Below are 25,314 nucleotides of genomic sequence, written 5' to 3'. Positions count from 1 at the left end.
TTTCACTCCTATCCCACCTACTTCCAAAATCAGAGGTAAAGGGTTTAAAAAAAAAAAAAAAGGCCCCCTTTCATCAAGGTCCTCAAACCAGAGGCAGAAAATAGCCATACCACCACTTTTGCCTCCCTCCAACTCTTGCTTAAATTCGGTTCCAGGGGTGGAGGATGCCTCAACAGCCACTGCTCATCATCTTCATCATTTTGCCCAATCCTGGGCCTTTGCCCTTCCCGGCATCGTGACATCTTATTTTGAAAGACTGAGGGAGGTTTTCATTTCCAATTATTCCATTAGGGTAAAGGAATTTTTAAATTACAGTTTTGGGGGCAGTTTACTGAGCAATGAGCACCTCTCTCTTTCATCCCAATTTCCTTCTGTCCTCCTAATGCCACATCCTCTGTGAAGCCTTCCTGATTCCTCACAGCACTGTCATGAGGATTAAATGGGGCAGGAAACAATACTAATAGCTAACCTTCAACAAGATCTTACCATAGACTAGGCATTTTGATAAGCACCCAATATGCGTTACCTCATTTTACCCCGTAAAGCTGACATAGATGCCATTATTATGCATATTTTACAAATGGGGAACCTGAGGTTCAGAAAGGTTAAGTAATTTGCTCAAGCTTACCTACACAGTTAGTAAGTGGCAGAACCACGATTTAAATCCATGCATGCTGGACTCCACAAACCACAATCCTAACTTAACTTATGCTGCCTTGCTACATATTAAACATACACGGTGGCAGGTATTATTACTAGCTTTGTATAATTTTGTTCTTTGAATTTTTGAAAGTTCTCCTCTCTTGTCTATCAGTTTTTACACTGCTTTTCGGTTTACAGTGGACTTTGTGTACATTACTTCAACTCTTCCATCATCTCCCCTAAGGTTGCTATTATTGTTACTTCCATTTTCCCAATGAAGTCGTTGGGTGAGTGCTCAGAGAGACTGTGGCCTGGGCTAAAGTCAGCGGTATTGGGTCATGTATTAAAAGTACAGCTGCCACTAGGATTTAAATTCTGGTCTCCTAGCTCCAAAACCCAGCCTTTCTTCAGCATGGTTTAGGCTTCCTCCCTCAGTGCCCCGCCTCTTCTGAGTCTGAGATCTGCATCATCAGAAGGAACGGAAGGTCTCCTACACTCCCTCTTTTGGGCCTGCTCCTAAAGCGCTGGTTTATCTGGGTGCAGATTTATGTTCGTTGTTTACATGTGCGCCCAGCACGGGGCCTCGTACACAACTGATGTTAAAGGAAACGGAATGAACGCTACCGAGGTTAGCGGTCCGTCTCGCCTACTGAACACTATCGGCCGCACACAGTCGGGATCATCGCTAGAGCCTTCGGTCTTCCGCATACAGTAGGCGCTCAACATCATTAAATTTCCGTTCCCTCACTTTTCTTGGAACCTGAAGGTGGGTGGGGGTGGGAAGAGGCACGCAACTCCTCACCTGAGGGCTCAGCAGGGTCCTCAGGTGCTTCAACTGCATGACGAACACCTGTCTCTCAGATGCCACCAGTCAGCGACAACTCCCGTGGTTACCTGGACAACCCGCCACGCAGCCGCAGCGACTGCCGCTGACGCAGATGCGACCAGAGCGCCACACACTTCGCAAGGTCACCACGTAGGTTCGCGGCGGAGCAAACAGAACGTGCGCCGGCGCAGTGAGATCTAGGGCGGGACTGCGAGTGGAATTGAATCCTCTCAACCAATCCCGTCGTTGCCTGCAAGCCCAGGCTCAAGCCACGCCCACAAGCCCTCAGCAAGTCGGGGAGCTACGTAATCGCAGTCTTTCTCGCGCCTTGATGTGAGTAAGAGTACCTGAATGCATTCTTTTAATCATCATAACCCTGATGGAAAGCAGGGCAATTGCTTTCATAGACGTTTTGCAGCTGATGGAATTCAGCCCAAATACGTTATGTGACTTTCACGGGATCAAAAGGCTAATAATGATAGCTAACAGTGAATGCTCAGCATGTTATCTGCCAGGTACTGTGCAAAGTGCTGTACATGCATTATCTCATTTAATCTCAAAGACACTTTTTGAAGGCGATGACATTATTAGGCCCATTTTACATAATAGGAGGCTCGGGATTAGAAGGGTCACGGACCCAAACTAACAGCCAGTAAAGGATGTAACTGGGATTCAACCCAGAGCTGGTGCATTTAAACACCCTTTATATCCCTTCTGAACTCCTGTCTCTCCATCTCCATGCAATGCTTCTATACCCTGTGCCACCCCCATCCCAAGAAATGATGTGTCCAGAGTCTGAGAGATGAGTGTTTTGGAACTCGTAGCCAGTGAGAGGTAAGGTACCCTACTTCAGAATTGGGGGGCAGTGGATTAAAGACAGCTGCCCAGATCAGGATGCTTCTATGGTTCAAGGTAGAGGGCAAACCGGAGCTTGGCTCACCTGATAGGTTAAGGTTAAGTCTTGTGATACCTGGGGTTGGAGCTTGTTTGAGTAGAAAGGATATTGACTTCTTGATCTCTCTTTGGATTGGGGTCCATTTCAGAATTATTGGTCTAAATTCTTGTAACATACCAGAGAGACTGAGATACAGAGAAGGAGAGTTATTTATATACCTCCTCTGGAAAGATCCAAAGTTGAGAAGACCTGTATGTCTCCAGAAAATGTAGCATATGCTGTCTACACCAATTCTGGGTTCTGAATCCTTTCCCCCACAGTGGATGCAAACGTCAACAGCTATTTCTCTCACTGGCACCACATCCCCCCCCTTGGAATTTAGGAAAGAGTAGAGGACAGCCCCTATTTTCACAGGAAACAAGTCGCCCCAGAGCCCAAAGTAGAAGTCTTTTGACAGGGGGGATTCCAACGCCTCAGTTTTATTTCCATAATCCTCCTCTGAACGTAGTGGCGGAGAGTGAATATAAACTCATTTGCACTTTACAATTATTATTGACTTTCGACAGAATGAACAGAGACAGAGATGGAGACAAAAGGGAAAGTGAGGGCAGGGAAGAATAGGTACAGGAATGCACAGGATAGGAGCACGTGGCACCAAGGGATCCATTAGTGTAGCTGCTCTTTCATTTGTCCCAAGACACTGTTGAGTCCTTTTCTGAAAATCAACTCAGGGTGATGGAGGAATCAGAGGGATAAATGGTGAAGAGCTTGGGTGTCAACGTGGGCAGCGAACATAAAAAGGTTACTGGCCTTCTCGTGTGGTATAACCTTAGTTTCCACTGGTACGGGAGAACTTATATCCCCTTCTTCACCTTCTCCCCCTTCTCACTGAACAAAACAAAAGGAACTAGGGCTCTAGTTTTCTACACCCATTTCTGGCCTCTCTCCACCCATCCCAGGCTAGAGAATCAAAACAAACACCTAAAAATGATAGTGCTCCTGTCGAGTTGGTGGTGGTGTGAGAGGCCCTTATAGTCAGGGGAGAGGCAGTGGGGAAATGTCTTCAGCATACTATACAGTATACCATACAGTCAGTTCCAGTTTGTCCAAGAACCTTTATTGGAAAAATGTCCAAGGGGTGAGGTCACCAGCAGCTGGAGGGGCTACCAGGTGAGAGGGGGAGCACCCGAGGCTCCATGGAAGACATTGGAGTAGTGCAGTGTGGCATCTGCCTCCAGACCCAGACATTTCCTTTTATTTGTTGGGGGAGGGGGAGTCCCCAAAGAAACACCCCTCTCTGAGACCCAGAGGCAAGATGTGGGGGCAGCTGGGGATGCCAAGAGTCCTGATGCAGGTGAAATGGGGGTCCCGTTTGGGACCTAATGGGATACAGTTGAGTAAGTGACTCTCCCCTGGACCTGGGGGATGGAAGGATGTATCCCATCTGATAGCCATTCCCCAGGGCCAGGGGTGCAGACCCTAAGACCTACCTTCTGGCCCTGCTCACAGTGGAAAGAGGACGGGTACCAGGCCTGAGGTTGTGGGAGTGTCATTACCCTCTAGGAAACTGGGATCCTTCAGTCTTGGGCAGATCACCAGCTGGGGCTCTCCCTGACCCCATCCCCATCCCCAGGTTGCTAGTGCATCTGTTTTCTGGTTCTGTTTCTTCATTCATACATCGATGGTGTTGATGGATGGGGACTTTTTCTGTAAAAGAAAATGGCTTGAGTCTCTAATTGTGGCAAAGTTGTAGCCTTCTCCATCCCAAATATCCATTCTCCTTCTTTTCCTGCCCCTCCTTGCCCTTCTCCCTTTCCACGGCTGCTCCTAGAAGCAAAATCACCTTTCCCTCCCTCAGACCCCACATCACCTGTCTTGTCCCCACTGGCCTTCCCTGAGGACTCTGTTCCGGCCCCTTCCCCTTCTCCTTGGGGTTGTTGTTGGAGTCATTATCCTTGATGATATCATACTGGCGGCAGAATAGCCCAATTACAGCTGAAACACAACAATACAATCTGAGCCTTGATCTTGACCTCCCCACTCACAGCCTTGAAGGGCAGTGAGATAATCATACAGTTTCTAGAAAATCCTTGAATTTCTGGTGCCCATGTACAAGCACCACCCTCTTAATCTTCCTCTCCTCCAACTTCTGCTCACTCCCCTCAACTAAGCATCTCCCCACTCCATTTCTCTCCCTGCCTTTTCTCCCAACAACCTTTACTATGTCCCGCCTTCACTGAGCTCCCCACCCCCCAATCCTTGGCCCCCCCGGTCCAGCTGCTTACTCACCAGCCCACATGAGCAACACCACCACAATGATGACCACTTCCCCTGTCTGCAGCGGTTGCTCTCCATCCAGACCCTCCACTGTGATGTCACCTAAGAAGGAGGAGATAGACTCCAGGTTATGGGGGAGCAGCTACAGAGTTCTTCTATGATTCTGGACACTAGTGTCAGGGTAGACTTATCACAGGGTTGCCCCCGGTAGCCGCTCTCTAGGAAGCTATTGGTGGGCAGGTAGTTAGCGACCAAAAAGCAGGAGGGCTGCATGCGAGTACTCACGCAGGCTGCGGTGGAGGCTGTGAACTAAGGATGGGTAAAAGGAAGCTTAAAAGCCCTTCTCCCAAACGATTCATTATCAGCCTGTCTATATCCAGTCCCCTGCCAACCTTTTTCCTTCCTTTCTTGGCAGTATGATGAATTAAATCATCCTTTTATTCATCTAAGCTAGAGTGTTGCCGTTTTGGGGGAAATAAACAAGAGGCTAAAGGCCAGGTAAAAAGCCAGAGAATCCAAAGTTTAGGGAATGGAGAATAGCTGAGACCCTCACCTGGGCTTGAGCTGTTTGAGGGTAGCCGGTCAGAACCCTTGAGAGTTCGGAAGTGCACCCGAGGCCCTGGGGGGCTCTCTCCCCGCAGGCCGATGCTCCTGACCTGCACTGTGTAGTCACTGTCTTCAGCCAGGCCCCAGAGGGCACAGGCCCGAGTGGTGGTGTTCACCTCCCGGATCACACGCTGTCCAGGGCCATTCTGTCTCTGCAGGGAGATGATGGGACAGGAAGGCAGTCTCACACCAGTCCCAGGACTCTTGAACATCCAAGCACTCCACAGAGTAGGGTGAAAAAGGCAGCCTGAGACTGAGGGAACACCAGGTCCCAGCTTCCCCCACCATTGGGAGGGGAGCTTAGTTCTGGGGTGGGGGTAACTGAAGGAATGTTCAGAGATCCAAGGACACAGGTTGAGGGAGCAGAAGGGTGATTCATACTTGCTGGGAAATGGAGTAGCCAATGACGATGTTGCCTTCTGGGACGTCCCAGGACACAGTGGCCGAGTTGGCTCTGAGGTGAGTGACTGTCACATTCACAGGAGAGGGAGGCCGGTCTGTGGGTGCCAGTGAGTTAACAGGTTAACAGGTACCATCCACAAGCTCTGGTTAACCCCACGCCCCCTTTACTCACCTGCTCGCACAAAGCCCAGGTCACAACTGACCAGCAGGAGGACCGTGGGGCTTAAATATGGGGAGAGGGGCATCAGCGAAGCCATGGTCCCCACCGAGTCCGCTGGGAGGCACTGGGGCATCCGCTTGACATCCAGGCGGGGCTCCTGGAGGTGGCAGGAGTTGGGGGGTGGGGGTTCAAGGACTGCCCAGAACGCACGGTGGCAGCAGCTCTCCCGGGCTCCCCACCGCCCACAGCATCCCGGGAGCCCCCCTTCCCTCCACGTCTTCTCCGCCCCCGCATCACCCGGGCACCCGGGTGCGCGGCTCTGCCCTGCCCACACCCACCTCCGCCGGTCCTCGCGATCGGTCAGGCCTCAGGGGGCTGCTCGGTGCCCAGAGGGCGGCCCATCGCCCGACTCCGTGGCGCTGCCCCTACCCCATCCCGGCGCGGGCCCAGCGCGGGGGGCAGCGCGGGACCGAGCTGCGGACAGAGGGCGAGCGGAGGCGTAGCGGGAGCCGGCCGCGGGGCTGCGGGGCCCCCAGAGCTCGGACGGGCCGCGTAGTCTGTCCTCGAGCAGGGGGCGGTGCCGGCGCGGCCTGGCCTCTGGCCTGAGTCCGGGTGCGGGAGGCAGTGCGGCTGCTCCGCCGGCCCCTGCAGCGGGATGTGACCGTCCCGGCCAGCCAGCCGCCGCCTTCTGCAGAGCTGGCCCCGCTCGCTCCGCCGCAGCCCGACCGGGACGTGCCGGCCCGCCCCGCCCCGCTGGGGTTCTCGCAGCCGTCATCCCCCTCCTGCCCCCCCCCCTTCGACCCCGTTCTCCCGGGGCTCCTCCCACGACCCTCCCATTGGCGGCCTCCCGGGTCCCCATCCCTCCGATCCCGGCTCCGGCCCTGGAGCCTGCGGGGGGCGTGGGGAGAGGCGCAGGTGCGAGGGTCTCCTGCACCTGGGAGGGCCCCTCCCTCCCGCGCTGGAATTAGCCAAGTTGGGAGAAGGAATTGCACCTCCCGTGCGGGAGGGATAGAGTGGCGGAGATAATTGTTTTAACAATCTCCTACTTGTAGACTGCGTCAGCTTTTAAATCTCTTCCCCATTCATAATCTGATATTGATTCTCTTCACTCTCTCATTCATTCTTTCAGTTATTAAACAAATATTTATTGAGCGTCACCTATGTGTTCTGGCATGTTAAGAGCTGGAGATACAGTGATTATTAAGATTGCTGGGTGTATAGGGGGAAATCTAAAGAGCAGCAAGCGACCTATGGTTCTTGTCTTAGCTCTGCCACTTACTGCTTGGCATGGAGAAATTGGTCACCTAAGTCTCAGGTTTCCTACCTGCAAATCAGAGGGTCCAGAACTTCATAGGGCTGTTGGGAAGATCGAATGAGAAAATGTTGGGAAATGTCTTTATAAATCTTACAACACTATGTGAGTGAGAGATTATCAGTAATTTGTACTTAATCTGTTAGTTACTTCATTCATTCAACAAACATGTAAATCCTTAAGTTATTTCATGAGATCTGGAGTGACAACCTGGGTGTGAGTTCCAATTGTGTCAGCTATGTGATCTTTAGCAAAACACTTATCTGAGCCTCAGTTTCACCATCTGAAAAATGAGGGTGTCAATACAATCTTCTTAGTGTTAATGTATCCAATGAGATAAGATATGTGAAAAGTGCATTGTTCAGTGTAAATAAATGTTGGCTAATGTATTTAGGGCAGGTACTTTGGTTTCTAATTCTCATTGCAGCATTTCTATTTCTGTGGCACTTTCTCCTGTAATATCCAGTTCAATGTGTGTCCCCCTGGGGCTCTGAAGCTTCTGTTGCCTTCCTTCTGAGATGAAAGAGTGAAATGGGTCAAGAGGGAGGACTGGGTGTTTTGAGCATGTGATCAAGCTATGGTCCAGGTCCTCTGACCTCCACTGTCCCTGAAGATCCTGATCTCTGGCCTCCTGATGCATCCTGGTCCCAGAGCACTCTTGCTCAGGGATTCTCACTGCCCTGGGCTTGAGCCTGAGCCTGAGTATTATCCTGCACTTCCAGCCTCCAGGTCATCCAGAGAAGAGGTCATTGTGTCCAAAGGGCAAGAGTAATGAACCTCAGGTTTCCTCTTTAGGGGCAAAGCAGAGGCTGGGCAGTCTGCATGCATGCAAAGAAGGACCCCAGGAGCTCCCCTGAGATGACGAGTGGGCTGGGGGCCTACTGACCAGGAAAGGGTGCAGGAAGAGGTGCTCAGAGGGGGTGGTACTCAGAGAGGCCAGGGTACTTGGGTTAATCATCACTGTGGCTCAGATAAGGCCCTGCCAGCTGGAAGCCGAGTTAGTGTGACAGAAAGATTTGCGTGGCTGAAGAGGCAGGTATGACAGGGTGTCCACAGCGTGCAACCATGCCGGGCACAAAACAGTTTCAACATGTGATTGAGACCCCAGAGCCTGGCAAGTGGGAGTTGAGACCCCCTTCTCCATGTTGGTCTTCTGCATTGATTCCTAGAATCATTTCTTTTCTGGACTTTCCTCCACCCTTGGTTTCTGTTCTCTTCCTCCTCCTTCCCATCTTCCTTCCTGATCTTCTTTCCCTTATAGGCCCAGAGTACCAAGTGCAGGCTAAATCCTTGGGTGGTGTGTGTGTGTGTGTGTGTGTGTGTGTGTGTGTGTGTCTGTGTCCAAGTACTGCGCCTGCTGCCACTCCCACCTCCGGATCAGCAGGTATGAATGAGGCTTCGGCTTCCTGCCTGTATCTTTGTGCCCCCTTCCCTCTAGTTGTCTGGGTATGAGGCAGCCCCTGCCAGCCACAGAGAAGTCAAACCCACTGACCCAGGACCTGGACAGAGCAGATGCTGAACAAATTGTTCGATTGCTGGGGCAATGTGATGCTGAGATCTTCCAGGAGAAGGGGCAAGTCATGCCCACGTACCAGGTGACCCAGACCCATTCCCTGGACACTGAAAATAGAGATACCAACCCCAACCGCACCTTAACCTCTGCTCTCTGAGACCATAGTCCTTAATATTTGAAACCCTGAGAGCCCCTCCACCGCAACATTCATTCTCCCCCATCCCAATCCATTCTCTTTTTCTTGGCTTCTGATTCCTGCGTGTTCCCTATAGCGACTGTATAGTGAATCAATTCTGACCACCATGGTACAAGTGGCTGGAAAAGTTCAGGAAGTGCTGAAGGTACTGACTCTTCATCTGCTCCCACCTGAACTTCTGTTCTCTCCACCTTTCTCTTTTTTTTTTTTTTTTTTTGGCCTCCACTTCTCATTTTGCTAGATCTCAGTTCTCCTTTCTCCCAGTCCTCCCCCTGAGATCTTTATTGTCATGTTATTAATCCACAGTAATTAAAATAACTATTATCTGCATAATACTTTATAATTGACCATGTACTTTCACACTCATCACCTTTGCAAAAACCTGTGAAATTAGTGTGATTGTCTCCTTTTTTTTTCCAGATAGGAAAACAAAATCACAGTAGCTTGCCCAAATATATCCAGCTAATAATTGCTGGGTAGCGCTGCGTTACTGATTGATTGATTGGTTGATGACCAAGCTGCTCGGTCCTTTCTGGAATAAGTAAGGGTTTGAATAAGTAGCTAAGCCAGAGTTAGGAGCAGACTGAAGTTTCTTTCTCAAATCCAGGATTTTTTCTGCCACATCGTACTGCTTATGTTCTGTTCACTTTTGTCATAAGAGGCTTAAGAAGACTCCCTAATTCCTGTTCTGCTACTGACAAAGAAAAGAACATGCTTCCCCAACCTGAGCTAGGCCATGGCGACATAGGCATTTTTCCTTTCTCAGGAGCCTGAGGGGGGGGGCTGGTGGTGTTGAGTGGAGGGGGCACCTCTGGCAGGATGGCATTCCTCATGTCGGTGAGTGCCCCTATCCCTGATTTTCCTCCCCCTGCCTTCTTGGGGTGACCCTCAGGACCACAAAGCTAATCATAGCTAAGCTCCTAGGTGGACCCCTCTAGCTCCCTCTCTTCCAAGCTGGATCTCACCCCATATGGAGCCCCATATCTTCTGTCTCTACAGCCCATTCCCCCCACCCCCAATCAATCATCTGCAAGTAGCGTTTTAAGTGCCAGCTTCCAGGCAGTACTGGCTTAAGCACTGACCTGAGAGAATCCTCACACAGTCTCTACTCTCTAGGTGTCGAAAATCCAAGATAATTGCTCCTTTGCTTTGTCAGAAAGGTTTAGGACAGAAACCTCTTTATACCTACCTCATTGCAGGAGGTGACAGGTAAGCCAAATTGGTCTATGTTGGTCTATGAATATTTTGCTTGGCCTGGATAGTGTTTTTTAGAAATTTAATTTTAAGGCTTTTAGATGGAGATTGTATCCAGTTTGCTTTGGTCCCCATTGTTTCTTATTGCCTTACACTTATTGCCTTCACATACTTAAATTATATGACTTGCCTTTGTAGGTATTTGAGTTTTTCAGCCCTATAGAGTATCTGTTATGGTGCCAAGCAAAGAGTAGGTGTTCAGTCAATGGTAGCTTTCCCTTCATTCCCTTCTCTCAAAGCAGCCTGCCCTAATATACCATAGGCTTCTACTTCCAAACCAGTGCCACTGACCTTGAGTCTGTCCTCTTAGGCCTGTGGTGGCATCTAGGGAGGGGGCAGAAGATAGTGCTCTGCACGGGATTGAGGAACTAAAGAAGGTCTGTGTCTTCCACTAAGAATCAACCAGAGACCTCTGTTCCTTCTCATGATGACACGAAAGCCCCTATCTAGCCAAAGCCCATTCCCTTCCCCAGTCCTGCCCCTGACATTCCCACCTGATAGGTTTGCATCCTAGAATCCTCCTGGTGGCACTGCTTCACCCATCCTCCTCTCCTAGGTGGCTGCTGGGAAGAAGAGGGTGATTGTCACTGGCATTTCGGTGGGACTCTTTGTGGGTGTGAAGACAGGCTGGGTGGATCTATCCTATGGGGAGAAAGGAAGTGGGAATAGAATAGCATGGAAAATAGATTGATGAAGTGGGTGCTAGACAACAGAGAGGGTTTGCATAAGGAATTTTGATTTTACTCTCACTAATTAAGACCCAGTTGTATGAATGTGGGACAATGGGAAAAGGATCCTATTTCAGAATACTTGTATATCAATCCGTTCAATAACCAAGATAGATGGACTAGTCCCAGGGTCAGCAGACTACCCTGGCAGGTCAATCCTGCCACTGCTTGTTTTTGTAAGTAAAGTTTTACTGAAACACAGCTGTTTGTGTTTACGTAATATCTATGACTACTTCACCCTACAACGGTAGGGTTGAGTATTGCACAGAGATCATAGGGCCCACAAAGCCTAAAATACTTACTCTCTCACTCTTTACAGAAAGAGCTGACCCCTGGACCAGTCCCTTGCTACTTAAGTATGGTCTTCACACAGCGACATTAGTATCTCCTGGGATTTGCTAGAAATGCAGAATCTCAGGTCCCACCCCAGACCTACTGCGTCTGACTCTGCATTTTAACAAGATTCCCAGGTAGCCTGTTTGAGAAGCACTGGACTAGGTGACCCAAATTTTCCCTCACAACTGCAGCTGATTCTAACAATTCACTAAACAGAAACGAGTTCAGCGATGCCCGATGTGGAAGGAGGCACACAAGGAGGGCAGGACACTGAGCTTAAGGAGCATACAATTTAGTTGAGTAGTTTTCAAAATTTACCATGCAGAGGACATCCTTGGGGGATCTTGTTAAAAATACAGGCCCTCGGGGCGCCTGGGTGGCGCAGTCGGTTAAGCGTCCGACTTCAGCCAGGTCACGATCTCACGGTCCGTGAGTTCGAGCCCCGCGTCAGGCTCTGGGCTGATGGCTCAGAGCCTGGAGCCTGTTTCCGATTCTGTGTCTCCCTCTCTCTCTGTCCCTCCCCCATTCATGCTCTGTCTCTCTCTGTCCCAAAAATAAATAAACGTTGAAAAAAAAAAAAATACAGGCCCTGGGCTTTCCCTTCAAATGTGGATCCAGTAGATCTTAACTGGGCCTGGGAATATGCGTTTCTAACAAGCATTCTGGGGGATTCTGATGCACATGGGCCTTGGGCAACACTAGAGTAACCCGTCTCATCATGCCTATTTTTCTCTCCCTACCATCAGGCCCCCTTTGTGGCGGGCCAGATGGACTACTGCATGGATAACCCAACCATCTTCTTGCCAGTCCTGGTCGGTTTCAACCCCGTGAACATGGCCAAGTGAGCCTTCCGTGATGAAAGGTGATGATTGGCCAACCCCCCCAGGGGGAGGCGGAGAGGAACCCTGCCAAAATCCACAAAGGTGAGGGCATGGTTTTTAAGGTCTCATTAATCACATCTCAGAATATTAAAGTAAATATAGACTGTCCCTAAGCTTATGAATTTTGGTTTTTATTTTTGTGGTTTTGGTCAGTTGGTTGATTTATTCTCTTGTTTCAGAAAAGATTAAAAGCAGCTTACAAAGACCACATAAAATCCAATAAAGGATGCATTCAAAACAGGGAGGGAAGAGACAAGGAAAACAAGGGCTAGAAGATAGAATAGGGTCAGGGAAATGCGTACCACAAAGTTCTGTACTTTCTTTCAAGTGTCTTTTCAAAGGAGTGTTGGGTACTGACTCCCTTTGCCCAGCTCCCTTATTTTAGCATCCATTCTCTTTTGTCATTCTGGGCACCCCTTCAGTCCCCTCTGGCTACTCAAATCCCTCACCCGGTTCCCCTTTCCTGAGAACTCTGTGCCACCAAATCACCTCCCTCTTATTCTCTAGGTGAATGGTCACTTTGATCTCAGAGAAGGTCAGCATAGGAAACCAATAGTGCTCAGGTGGTTCTGTGAATGTGCTGCCTTGACAGTGTTAAAGGATTAAGAAAGTAGATTCTTAGCCCCTTGTGTGAGAGCTCTGATGTTGTTGGTTTGGGGTAAGGCCCCGAAATATCTATTTTTTAAAAACATCCCTGGAGATTTTGGTGCACAGGCAGGTTTGGGGAACTCTGTAAATTAACCTTTGGAGTGGACGCCCTGATGAAGCTGAAGGCTTCCTTCTCTGGAGCATTCCAGAGAAGGCTTGTTGATTCCTCAAAAGCAGCTTTGCACATTCAACGGTGGTCTTGGAGGGAGGGACAGCTGGGTTCTTTCTGAGGCCCTTTTCTCAACTCCTAGATTCCAGGCTTGTAGTGTAGTTCGTATGAACATATAAATGAGTCTGAGATACTTTTAACCCTGATCCTTTTAATGGAGGACTCTCCTTCACCAAAAATGTATCTGCGGCAAATGATGCTAATTTCAGGCACTGTGACTAAGTGAAATGAAGGATTTCAAACAATGTAGGCGTGGAGATCTTCCAGTTGTTCCTTAAATCAGTGGCTCCCAAACTTGGCTGATCTTCAGAATCGTCTGGGAAGCATTTTAAAAATACAGATTTTCGGGCTCCTTTCCAGAACTCCTGAAGCTGATTCTCAGGGTGGGCGTGGTACTCAGAAATGGGTAGTTTAAAAAACAAACAAACAAAACTCCCCAGGTGATTTTGATGACTAGCCAAGTTTAAGAATCTCGGTTTTAAACCACCCAGTGAACACTGTCTCCTCTCTCTGGGAGAGGAGTTTCAGAAGTAGTTTGAGGACACATGATAGGAAACACTTAACACAATGGGTATGTAATATGTGAAACTTGTTTGCCCTCGAAGAAATACAGATGAAAAAATGTAAAAATAGTTCAAGAAGGGGTAGAACTTTTGCAGGGATGGGATGATAAGGGGAGGTTAGGGAGAACTCAAAGGTAACTCTTTGAGCTCCTGCCACAATAGGTGATTTGCTAATTATCCCCTAGCAGAATTGACAAGCAGAGATCAACTACAGAAGATCCCCATTCTTCAGAGATTCCATGGTTACACCTACGCAGCCAACAAGATTGTTACTCTTGTCCCACTAGCACATTGTTTTCTTCAGGATTCATTTATTAAAGGTATGTTTGCCAACTGTTAGGTGCTATGCCTCATACCTTGTAATTGGGTTCCTTCAGGAGGAACTGTTGTCTTGTCCCTCAGGTAGTGAGGGGTTTGCTATTTGGGGAGATTTCCCAAATATATTTCCGGAAATGGGAAGGGCTTCTGATGGACCCTACGACTGAAAATAAGGTGGCAATTTTGACATTCTGATGATAGGTACTCCTCCAGGGGCCTACAGAGAGTGTGGGTAGTATGGTCATGACAGTGGAACATGTGCAAGGACCAGGATACAAGAAAGTTCTGGTCTCAGGCTGGAGTTTTAGGTTTGAGAGTTGGCTATGCTCTGGGATTAAATCGCTGAATGTTTTACAAACCCTTGTCCTTGGGGTTCAGGGACACAGCGCCCCTAAGAGCTCTAAAGCACACCTCTCTAGGAGGTTGTTGTCCTTGGACCCCAATCTCAATGTGGTCTTTGATCCTGATTCCCATCTGAAGCCCTTCGTTGAGATCCTCACAGATAATCTCCCCACCTCTGTCTCTCTGTGGGCCCCGGAAATGACCCCATTGAAGACTGGCGTTCGACATTCTGACAAGTAGCAGAACGGATGCAGAAACTGCAAGAGAAACAGGAAGCTTTTGTGCTCAATCCTGCAATTGGGGTAGGATCCTCCCCACCCCCACCTAGGGAATGCTTGCCACTTCCCAAATGCCTCCAATTTTAGGTTGTTACATCTGGTCTGAATTCCTGGCGTTGTGTGTCAACTAAAATGTTGTAAAGCAAATCCTATTTTCCCCTTTCCTTGTTCACCTTAAGATGTGTTTCCATCCTGACCCTGCCTCTTAAATCAGTCATCATCAAATACCTAAGCCATCTAGGGCAGTTTCCTGTTTGAAGAACCTCTTCTTCATCTATCAGTAGAAAGAGTTGTTCTTTTGTGTTTTAATTTCAAAGATGGGCTTTAAAAAATATGGCATTCAGTTTCATTCTTCTGCTTTCTAATCTTCTCCAAAACTGAGTGGGCCTTCCAAGCCTCCTGTGCTCCTGTGCCTTTTTCTCTGCATCGAGGATGCATGGCACCGGCATCGTCTATACTCACTTTGACTTGGCAGGAGCCTTGGCTGAATCGCTGTCACTGCCCCTCCCTGCCTGTGACGGGCACGGCTGTGACATTCTCCTTGCTCTTCCTTTGGTGAGATGGGAAGGCAGGAACCCCACGTCACATGTGAGTGCCATATCTTTCATCTCTCAGGCGCTCCCCTCTCCTGCCTGCAGTTGATTGCTTTTAATCTCCTTTTCTCAGACACTGCCTTTGTCCTGCTTTTTGCAATAATCTCTTTATGTTTGGTGTGTCGTGTTACCTACCTGGACCATTACAATGGCTGCTTCATTGATCTGTCCAAAGAACATGAAATGTGGTGTTTGCATTGAAAAACTGCTCTTTAAAAAATGGGGCCTTGAGTGGGGAGAAAGTTCTTGGGGGGAAAAAAAGACCCTCAGTGAAAAACGCTTATCTCCAGCTAGCAGGACATCCAGTCCCTGTGGCTTCCTCCTCAGAGTCCTGGATGTACCATAGAAATGACCAGAGGTGGCCCCTTCTCTCTTCTCCTTCTCTCAGTTAAGCCCTCAACCCAGCACTCCTCATAGCATACTGAGCACCACCAGTACTGCCATATGCATGCCGAGTGGCCTCTAACCAGACTGCATGCCCAAGAGTCACTACCTAGACTCCATGCCCAAGGGCCACTAACTAGAGCACATGCCTGGGAGTCACTAACCAGACTGCGAGCCCAGTGATCACTAACTAGTGAGCTCGGGGATTCTCCTTCCTCCCCAATTCCTCCTGGGTGTCATCACCTCCTCAGCCCCGGGCCTCAGTGGATCATCCTGGATGAAAGGTAGAAACGCTACCAAGATCCTGTTGGAAACCCTGTTACTGGCAGCGCACAAGACTGTGGACCAGGGGGCATTGCAGCGTCAGAGAGGTAGGGAAGATCTGAACAAGAGAAAGCTCAGAGTCAGGCAGGGAGTGGGATGGTACAGGTTGGGGGGTGGCAGGTCCGGACTCAGAGACTGGTTAGTGGCAGCAAGGGTGAGAGGCGCCACCGCTCCTCCCGTGGGAAAAGAGCTGGCCTGGTGATGCCACTGTTCCTACCACGCAGTCCTAGAGTCTCGATTGTTTCCAGTGGACCCTGGATTCCTCAGGGCCCACTAATCCCTGTGCCCACCTGGAGTACCTAATCCCTGAACCCACCTGGGACATCCAAAACTAACCTAGCTTCGGAGAGTCTGTGACTTAGGGATGGTCCAGATCAGGCAGGAAGAGCTCATTCTGCTGGGGGCTTCTTCCCTTACCAGGGCTTCTGGCCTGGCTCCCAGACTCTCCACCTACCTTCTCACCAACTCTGATCCTATCCTTCTCCCATGTCCTTGTCCTTCTGTCTGGTCTTTGTTTTCTGCTCACTGAAACTTTTTCTGCCCTTCTGGAATGCTGTCGGGGTCCACTCACTGCACTTCCATGAAGGGCCAGTAGAACTTAGTTTTAAGGGAATTGTGCCTTCCCCTGGGCAGGGGTGATACTCATACTTTCTGAGGGGGCACTGGGCCCACCCTGGGAACTGCTAGCCTTTCTCCCAGATGCCTTCTGGAAATCCTGCGGACATTTGAGCGGTCTCATCAGGTGACCTATAGCCAAAGCCCTAAGAGCGCCACCCTGATGAAGCAAGCCAGCACCAGGTGTGTGGAAATGTGTTTGGAGGGGGGAAGTGGTGTGGGTGGGGAATGTCCTTGGAACACATGTTAACATGGTGAGGGTAGCAGATCTGCATGGTGGAGGGTCATGGCAGGCTTTCTGTTGGTTTAGTCCTGTGCTCTGACATACGCATCTTTCTCTGATCCCTGGCTTTTTCTTTCTTTCTTTTTTTTTTTTTATTGTGATCTCTCATGTCTTGACCTCTGGCCCATTCTCAGCCTGGAGAAAAAAGGCTGAGTGTACCTTGTTGGTTGGCAGACCCTTGGCATCATTGCCATCATGGATGGAGTGGAGTGCATCCACACCTTTGGTGCTGGTGGAACCCCAGGCCAGACTCTCTTCCTGGTTCCTCCTGATGCAAACCAGTTGGTCTGCTATCGAAACACTTTCCTACTCCCAACCCATGAGGGTTCCTCATTCAATGTCCATTCTTTTCTATCTGAATAGGCATTTCAGTCAAATACTCTTTCCTTTGAACCCCTACTCCGGCCTTGGTCCCTCAGTTCCCAGCCCTGCTTTAGTTGTGGCCTCTCATGTGTGCTACACCTCATCCTACACCCCACTTGCCACTTTTCTCCAAGCCCCATTAACATCTGCGCCCCCCTGCCCCAAGTCTGGAACCTTTCTTTCCCATAAAGCCCATTACTCCTCTCTCCGTCCTTAAACTTTCCAGATTTCCGAGATGTCCGTGGCTTTCTCATTGGTGATCACAGTGATATGTTTAACCAGAAGGCTGAGCTCATCAACCAGGTGGGAGGATGATGGGATGTGGGAGAGGTTGTGAAGGTGACTGGTGAGCAGGGAGTGGGAAGTAAGGAATGGTGGAGACAGGTCGGGGAGTACAACATGGTAGTCATCCAGAGAAGAGAATATGGGTTAGAGGTCAGGAGTCTTTGGGGAAACAAAGGGATGGTGGAAGGCTCTGGATTCGCCCTCTAAAGCTGGCTCTAGTCCCATGCTCTTCCCTCAACTTGCTGCATCATCTTGGGCAAAACACTACCTCCTTGAACCTTTCATCTATATACAAGAACACTGTATTAAAGGTCCTCTGAGGCTCTCTGCAGTCTCCAAGCCAATGTGCTGGAGTTTTTCGTGGGGGGAACTCTCATCTTCCTCTGCACAGGGTCCCCAGTTCTCCTTCTCCCAGGAGGACTTCCTGACTTCCATCTTGCCATCCCTCACAGAAATTGACACTGTGGTCTTCATTTTTACCCTGGATGGTAAGAGGGAAGATGGGAACAGTGGGGTGAGTAGATGGAGGCAGTGGAGTGACTCAGGAACTGTCGTTTTTCTGGGTCTTAAGGCACTTGCTCAGAGGCAGGGACAGGGGCATATGTCCTGACTGGACCCCAGGGTAACGGGAAGAACAGCTGAACAGCCAGCCTTTCAACTCCGGTGCCCTCCCCTTCTAGACAACCTCATGGAGGTGCAGACGCTGGTGGAGCAGGTGAGAGAGAAGACCGCCAACATCCAGGCCTTGGCACATAGCACTGTGGGGCAGTCCCTGCCGGTGAGGGTCCAGCCTTTAGGAGGGAACCTTGGGTGGCACTTACAGCAAGGCCTTCCTGGAGATCTTCTTCTGTTCCTCTTTCTTTCTCCAGACCCCTCTGAAGAAACTCTTCCCCTCCATCATCAGTATCAAGTGGCCACTGCTTTTCTTCGAATATGAAGGGCACTTTATCCAGGTATGGAGCATGAGAAAGTGTTGTCTATAGAAAAGAACTCAGAGGAGGAGGGATTCCAGAAATTAGAAAACTCAAGGCTAGTGGGTAGAAAGCTTTGTTGGACTTCCACAAAGCCAGCTGGGCAAGTTCTTGGGCTACCAGGTCACTGGTCAGAGTTTCCAAGGCAGTGGCTCAGTTTTCTCCAGAAAGATTCAAAAAAGAAAAATGCAAAAAAGGCCAGACCACCAGTCACTTGACAGATACTCATTGGTCCTTTGTTACAGGTTCACTGTCAATACCATAGTCATCCTCACTATACAAAAGTCTTTATGGTATAGGTTTGCAAGTTTACTATGCTGAATTCACTGCAGGCAATATTACATTGATACGGATCCTATTTACCAGTAAAATTATAATCTGGTACACCCATGATGATAACCACAGAAATAATAATCACCCTGGGTGCGCTTTGCAGTTTAGAGTTTGAAGTGGACATCAGGACATCTGGGTGTCAGTTCAGCTGTGCTTTGTGGCCCAAGAAAGAAAGCAGTTTTACATCTCTAGCCCTCAATTTTCTCACTCAATACCTGTTTACCATCCACAGGGCCCAACGAGAGCCCTGAAGGTTTGCCCTAGAGAGCCATGGTCTCATCCATTATTCAGATCACCTCCTCCAGGAAGTTTCCTAACTTGAGCAGACAACAGCTGGAATGTTGCCTTACCTGTACTCAGAGCTCACCAGAAGCCCCTCTCCCCCTGAGCCAGGGGATCCATGCTGCTTCCAACATGTATCTTTATCTTCCCTTCCAAATGCTGTTCATTTGTCACATCTTTACTTTTTGGCATACCTTCCACATTCATTGTCTCCTTTGAGATCTCACATCTTCTAAGAAGTCTTCTCTGATTAAACCCACATTGTCTAGGCTCCTCCTTTATGTGATATACCTCTCCACACTTACACGGTTTATTATACAGTCATCATACCTAATACACATGTAGGCCTCTGCACTTTGCAAAGTATTTCATTTATAATATCAGTTCTTATAACAGTCTCCTAAAGGATGTATGTTTAATGTCCCCCATGTCTCAAATAAGGAAGTTGAAACTAAGAGATTAAGGGATTGTAATCATGGCCACACAACTAAAGCGGAGTCAGGACTGAAACCCCAGCCTTGTGACTCTAAGTCCGCGGTTGGTTTCGCTGTACAATATACACTTTGGCCATACCCGTGAGTTGAGCCAGATTCTTTTACTCTTCATTCAACAAATATTTTTTATACACATATCACATGCCAGGTACTATTCCAGGGTTAGGGGATACAGTAGAGAGTGTTAACCTGTGATCTTTTGAAAGATATCTGTATTTTTAAAGAGAATTGTAATTAAAATAGCAATATTTTCATTGTAAAAACTTTAGAGAATACAGAAATCAAAAGAAGGATAAAAGTATCCGTAACAGCCTTCTTCCCAAAAACCACTTAGACAAATTATGGAGAATGTCCCTCTAGACTTTTTATGCAAATGTAAGTATATTTATACAAAAATAGGACCATATTTGACATGCTGTTTTTAACTTGCTTCTCTTCATTGAAAATTATGAGCACCTTTCTGCACAATTATATCCACATCATTGTTTTTAATGTTGATGTAGTATCCTGCTGTATGGATGTACCATAATTTGTTCACTTTTCCCTCCATTGTTAGACATTGTAGATAGTTTCCATATCATGGCTTTAAACAAAATACTGCACTGAACATCCTTCTACATGTATTTGACTGTTTCGTGAGGATAAGCCCTGGGATGAACGTCAAAAGTGGAATCACTGGGCCAAAAGGTGTGTAAGATGTTAAGGCTTTTTTTTTAATTAAATTTTTTTTAATGTTTATTTTTTGAGAGAGAGAGCACAAGCAGGGGAGGGGCGGAGAGAGAGGGAGACAGAATCTGAAGCAGGCACCAGACACTGAGCTGTCAGCACAGGGCCTGACCCCAGGCTCGACTTGGGGCTCCATGGGGCTCGAGCTCTTGGACCTCCTCAAGATCATGACCTGAGCCAGGGTCAGATGCATAACCGACTGAGCCACCCAGGCGCTCCAAGGTTTTTGGATACAGGTTGTCAAAGTGATGTAAAAGGTTTGTAAACAAAGTAGAAAATTGCTTGTTCCCCCATACCCTTTGAATACTGGGTAGCATTGTTCTTTTTAATCTTCACTAATCAGCAAAGAAAGCGAAACAGAACAAAAAGCACTCAGTGTTGTTTTAATTCACATTCCTTTGATGACTATGGAAAAGTGTGTGATGGGCATTGAAGAGGGCACTTGTTGGGATGAGCTCTGGGTGTTGTATGTAAGCCAATTTGACAATAAATTATATTAAAAAAAAAAGATTAAAGGGCTCCTGGGGGACTCAGTCAGTTGAGCTTCTGAGTCTTGATTTGCGCTGGGGTCATGAACTCATGGTTCTTAGGTTCTAGTCCCGTGTCAGGCTCTGTGCTGCCGGTGGGGATCCTGCTGGGGATTCTGTCTCTCTTTCTCTCTCTTTGTCCTTCCCTGCTTGCTCTCTGTCTGTCTCTGTCTCAAAAAAAAAAAAAAAAAAAAAAAAGTATATATTGGCCATTGAATTTTTTTTCTTTTTTGAATGACTTCTTCATACCTTTTGGGAATATTCACCCATTCTTTTAGAAGTGTCTATTTTTCTTACTAATTATAAGAGGGAGTGTATATAGCAAGGATAGCAGCCATTTTTTCCTGTTCTATATTTTCCCCTAGTTTATTACTATTTTTTATTTCTATGTTTTTGATGTAGAGATGATTTAAATTTTTAGATAGTCACATCTAGCAATATTTTGTGTGCGTGTCTATGGCTTCTGTCTTTTGCTTGAATCCAGTTTGTATCTTTCTAAATGTATAGCAATTGTTTGAAATAAGGAGGTTTCCATTAGTAAATCTTTAGTTGCAGAAATATTTTTGATGTAAACTCCCACACATTTTTTCCTCCCACACTTTTATTTTGAAAATTTTCCACCCTACAGAAAAATTGCAAAAATAGGACTGTGAACACCCATACACTTTTCCCTAGATTAACCAGTCTTTAACATTTACCACATCTGTTTCATCCCTCTTTTCCTCTGAATTATTTAAAAGATACTTGGAGATATGATGACAATTGACATAAATTACTGTGTCCCCTAAGAACAAGGACATTTGCATACGTAACTGCAATATAATTATCACACTCAGGAAAATGACAGTGAATACTATTATCTAACATGCAGACTGTATTAAAACTTCCCCAATTCTCCCTGTATTGTTTTTATTTACAGGCCTAGGATTCAATCAGAGATAATGCACTGCATTTAGTCATCAGGTCTCTTTAGTTTCCTTTATTCTACGTGAGTTCTTTAGCTGCTTTTTGTGTCCCTTATGACATTGATAGCATAGAAATCTGGACCAATTTGATTTTAGAATGTGCTTCACCTTGGATTTGCCTGACTGTTTCTTCATTATATTCAGGTGAAGTTTTTTGGCAGGCGTACTGCATAGGAGTACTGATATCTTTTATCAGCCTATCACATTAGGAAGCACCTGATATCAGTTAGTCTCTTTATTGGTGATGCTATGTTTGATCAGTTACTCAAGGTAGTATCAGATTTCTTTGTGTCCTGTTCCTTAGCAATCTTTCACCCAATGGTTTTAGCATGCACTGGTGATTCTTGGTTGAATCAATTATTACTATGGTGGTTTTAAAATGGTGATTTTCTATTTCTAACCTTATTTCTACATTTATTAGTTGACATTCTTCTGGAAAGAAAATCGTTCTCTTCTCTTCCCACTCATCTATATTTGTTTAGACTCTGTATGGACTCATTAATTTTTTGTTGTTGTTAAATGTGTTTTAATCCATTCCTGTCATTATTGATTTTAATGTTCAAAATGAGAGTTTATTCAAGCTGGCCCCTGTGTCCTTGTGACATATCCCCATTAGTGTTTGAACATTCTTTGCTGTGTTTTGTTTAAAAAAATTTTTTTGAGAGAGAGAGAGAAATAGAGACAGAGTGTGAGCGGGGGAGGGGCAGAGAGAGAGAGGGAGACACAGAATCCGAAGCAGGTTCCAGTCTCTGAGCTATGTCAGCACAGAGCCTGACACGGGGCTCAAACTCAAAGGTCGTGAGATCATGATCTGAGCTGAATTCGGACACTTAACCGACTCAGCCACCCAGGCTCCCCATCTATGTTTCTTTTTGGAAAAAAAAATTACCTTTCTCATATGCAAAGGGTAGCATATTATAGTCTTCTGTGCCTTGTGTTTTTGCTTAACAAGACATTTTGGAAATCACTTCAGTTTCTAAATCTCTTAATTATTATTTATGTGTGTGTGTGTATGGACAATTGTGTACCCAATCTATGTAGGAGTACAGAAATGTCCCAGGTTCAGCCTGTACTTTCCTTGGTTCCAGCCCTGGCTGGAATCAGTAATTTTCAAGGAGCCCTGGTGGTTGTTAGTGGGGATTGGTACAGCAGTCCCCCCTTTTCCATGGTTTTTCTTTCCACCATTTCCTTTACCCTAATCAAATAGAGTTCAGAAGCAGATGATCCCGCTGATGGATTGCCAGGAGGTCAGTAGTAGCCTAACGCTACGTTACAATGCCTGTGTGATCCCCTCTTTCCATCTCATCACGTAGCCATTTTATCATCTCACATTGTCACAAGAAGGGGGAAGGATGAGTATAGTACAGTAAGATATTTTGAGAGAGAGAGGGAGACCACATTCACATAACTTTTATTAGAGTATATTACAATTGTTCTATTTTGTTATTAGTTATTGTTAATCTCTTACTGTGACTAATGTATAAACTAAATTTTATCATAGGTATGTGTGTATAGGAAAAAACATAGTATGCATATGGTTCAGTACTATCCATGGTGTCAGGCATCCACTGGGGGGTCTGGAACTTATCCTGTGGATAAGTGGGTACTGCTGTATTTAGAAACCTAGGTGCTGGGTAGGCTCACTGCTACTGATGACTTTGTCTCTTGGCCTTTTCAGTAGAAAGAACAAGGAAATACAGTTGACCCTTGAACAATGTGGGGGTTAGGGACTGACAACCCATGCAGTTGAAAATCTCTATATAACTTTTGACTCCTCAGAAACTTTTCACTAATAGCCTACTGTTCACCAGAAACCTTGCTGATGATATAAACAGTCAATTAACCCATATTTTTATGTTATATATATTATATACTGTATTCTTACAATAATGTAAGCTAGAGAAAAGAATATTAAGAAAATCATATGGAAAATACATTTACAGTACCACAGTGTATTTAAAGAAAAGAATCTACATATAAGCGGAACTGTGCAGTTCAAACCCTTGTTCGAGGGTTAACTGTATATGTTCTTTTCACATATGTACTTATATATACACATAGGAGAATATACATACGGTCTTCTTCTCCTTCCTGTTTTCCCTTGGTGAGAATGTTGATTTCCAACATCATCAAGCCTAGAGCCTGCCCTGCAGTGAACTGGTGTTTCTGGGCAAGTGAAGTGAAGCCCACGGAGGCTTGTTGGGCTAGCAGCACTTGCGGTGAGAGGAGAGGCCCAATCCCAGGGCCACCCTCAGCCCAGGGTGGGGAAAGTTTGGGGGTAGTTCTTGCTTTTGACCCAGTGGTCCCCGCTTTCACTGGCATGTTCTGATTCTAGAAATAAAACTAAATGCCTTGTTTTGGAAAGTTAATCTTCCAAACTCAGTAGATCCGAGTTAATAAATTAGAGGTGGGACAAGATGGGTGGCATGGGTTGGTCTCAACAGCAGGTTTGTTTCTTTACTTCCCCCTGCCTCCCAAGCCCATTTCATTGGCCACTAATCCAGACCTTACTCCAGCATCTCTGTATCCACCCCCCAACACACATGTAGGTGCGTATGTGCACGCACGTGCATGTACGCGCTGCTCCTGCATAGAATCACACAAACGGGGAGAGGTGGGAATTTAGCTAATTCCAGAGGAAAAGGGAAGAAGTTGTGCCCCCAACATAGGCCACTCAGAAAAAGAGTCCCTGTTAGGCGTGACAGGATCTTTGTCACTAGAATGAAAACTACATCCACACATTAGACCCTGAAGTGAGAGTTGCATCCCCTGTCCAAGTTTGTAAGGGGAACGAACATAAGGAACCCTGGGGGTGCTGAACAGCCTTTGGTGGCAGGACGCAACTGACACTGGAAACCTCAGTCTGTCCGTTTTACACCTCCGCTGTCATCTGTTTTGACAAATCAAAGGCACCCTTGCTCATCACAGACCCATACCAGCTCTTCAGTGGCTATGCATAAGACTGATAGTAGACAGTGGGCTCCCCCTTGTGCCTGAGAAGTACCCAACTAAAACCTCTGAAGCTCACTGGAACTTTCAGGCAGTAAGGTGACTTTTAAGAGCCAGATTTGTTGTTTTTTTTTTAAGTTTATTTATTTTGAGAGAGAGAGAGAGAGCACACACAAATGGGGCAGGAGCAGAGAGAGAGAGAGAGAGAATCCGAGCAGCCTCTGCCCTGTCAGCACAGAGCCTGATGCAGGGCTTGAACTCACGCAACTGTGAGTCAGACGTCTAACCGATTGAGCTACCCACGCGCACCCAGATTTTGGTTTTAGGATAAAGTAATCAATCTTTTAAAGGTAGCCATAAATGCCCTCGAAGTATCTGTGGGCCTCTATCTGAGCTCTCTTTTCCTGTTGTACATCGACATGTACCTTGTACCTTAGATCCTTAACCGGTACCGCTTTCCTCAACCACCACTCCCATGGTGCCTTCTCAGTGTCATCCTTTTGGTTTTCATTCTCCACAAATGCTTCTTCCTAAGTCTGCAGCTCAAGATGCATAAAGTGAGGAAAGGGTCCTTCAGAGGCTCTCTGCTTCTCTTTACCCAGAACTCTTTCCCTTGTGTTTTCATTGGGTAAATTCCTCTCTCTTCTTGGCACCGTGAACAGGGTCAAGTCAGAGAAGATACCCTGCTTTCGAGCACTGGAGAGGGCAGAGTACCCCATGATCCTGTTGATGATGCCAACATGTGCAGTAGCCTCACTCCCACATGTGAAATGGATATGGTGTAAGGTCATATTTCTCCAAGGTTGGATGCAGGACGGTTCTAGAAGTCCAGAGGTTGTTTTGTTTTGTTTTGTTTTGTTTTACTTGCCAAGTT

At 47.1% G+C, this 25,314-nt stretch overlaps 3 protein-coding genes across 5 annotated transcripts in view; 1 reads left to right on the top strand and 2 right to left on the bottom strand.

Moving 5' to 3' along the window:
- IFT172 (intraflagellar transport 172) overlaps positions 1 to 1,596 on the bottom strand; it is a 33,814-nt gene extending 32,218 nt beyond the window's left edge. The window contains exon 1 of one of the 2 annotated variants that reach the window (XM_042982278.1): positions 1,445 to 1,596. In XM_042982278.1, the coding sequence (XP_042838212.1) occupies positions 1,445 to 1,483 (39 nt within the window). In that variant the 5' untranslated portion in view covers positions 1,484 to 1,596. The remainder of the gene's footprint in view (positions 1 to 1,444) is intronic. The other variant, XM_007088883.3, reaches the window with a different exon arrangement.
- A 1,757-nt stretch (positions 1,597 to 3,353) lies between these two features.
- FNDC4 (fibronectin type III domain containing 4) lies at positions 3,354 to 6,518 on the bottom strand. Of its 2 annotated transcripts, XM_007088882.3 has the most exons (7): positions 6,147 to 6,518; positions 5,821 to 5,965; positions 5,628 to 5,743; positions 5,194 to 5,398; positions 4,653 to 4,742; positions 4,234 to 4,358; positions 3,355 to 4,070 (listed from the first exon to the last, which is right to left on the bottom strand). In XM_007088882.3, exons 2-7 carry the CDS (start codon positions 5,939 to 5,941, stop codon positions 4,035 to 4,037), a joined length of 693 nt encoding a protein of 230 aa, XP_007088944.2. In that variant the 5' UTR covers positions 5,942 to 5,965; positions 6,147 to 6,518; the 3' UTR covers positions 3,355 to 4,034. The 2 variants fall into 2 exon arrangements, with proteins under 2 accessions (XP_042838217.1, XP_007088944.2); XM_042982283.1 differs by lacking the exon at positions 6,147 to 6,518 and having other exon boundaries at positions 3,354 to 4,070; positions 5,821 to 6,045.
- Positions 6,519 to 8,185: 1,667 nt separating this feature from the next.
- On the top strand, positions 8,186 to 18,819 carry GCKR (glucokinase regulator). Its single transcript, XM_042979854.1, is given in 19 exon segments — positions 8,186 to 8,244; positions 8,559 to 8,715; positions 8,906 to 8,974; positions 9,596 to 9,604; positions 9,607 to 9,666; positions 9,962 to 10,038; positions 10,394 to 10,460; positions 10,640 to 10,693; positions 11,894 to 11,987; positions 14,264 to 14,370; positions 14,985 to 15,129; positions 15,575 to 15,680; positions 16,335 to 16,445; positions 16,680 to 16,777; positions 17,135 to 17,211; positions 17,585 to 17,681; positions 17,874 to 17,971; positions 18,063 to 18,146; positions 18,730 to 18,819. Coding segments are annotated over 19 exon segments (1,659 nt in total).
- The last annotated feature ends 6,495 nt before the right edge of the window (positions 18,820 to 25,314 follow it).

This window comes from Panthera tigris, chromosome A3, assembly GCF_018350195.1.
Source record: "Panthera tigris isolate Pti1 chromosome A3, P.tigris_Pti1_mat1.1, whole genome shotgun sequence".
NCBI classification, from domain to species: Eukaryota; Metazoa; Chordata; class Mammalia; order Carnivora; family Felidae; genus Panthera; species Panthera tigris.
The sequence above is the reverse complement of the archived record's forward strand: the minus strand, read 5'-3'. Positions and strand labels throughout refer to the sequence as shown.

What these genes read in the sequence shown, in the direction of transcription:
- FNDC4 (XM_007088882.3), bottom strand. Translation starts at nt 5,941, where the DNA reads ATGCCCCAGTGCCTCCCAGCGGACTCGGTGGGGACCATGGCTTCGCTG. An exon ending in CCTGGGCTTTGTGCGAGCAG is followed by an intron (nt 5,744 to 5,820) that starts GTGAGTAAAGGG and finishes TGGCACCCACAG; the next exon opens with ACCGGCCTCCCTCTCCTGTG. An exon ending in GCTACTCCATTTCCCAGCAA is followed by an intron (nt 5,399 to 5,627) that starts GTATGAATCACC and finishes ATCTCCCTGCAG; the next exon opens with AGACAGAATGGCCCTGGACA.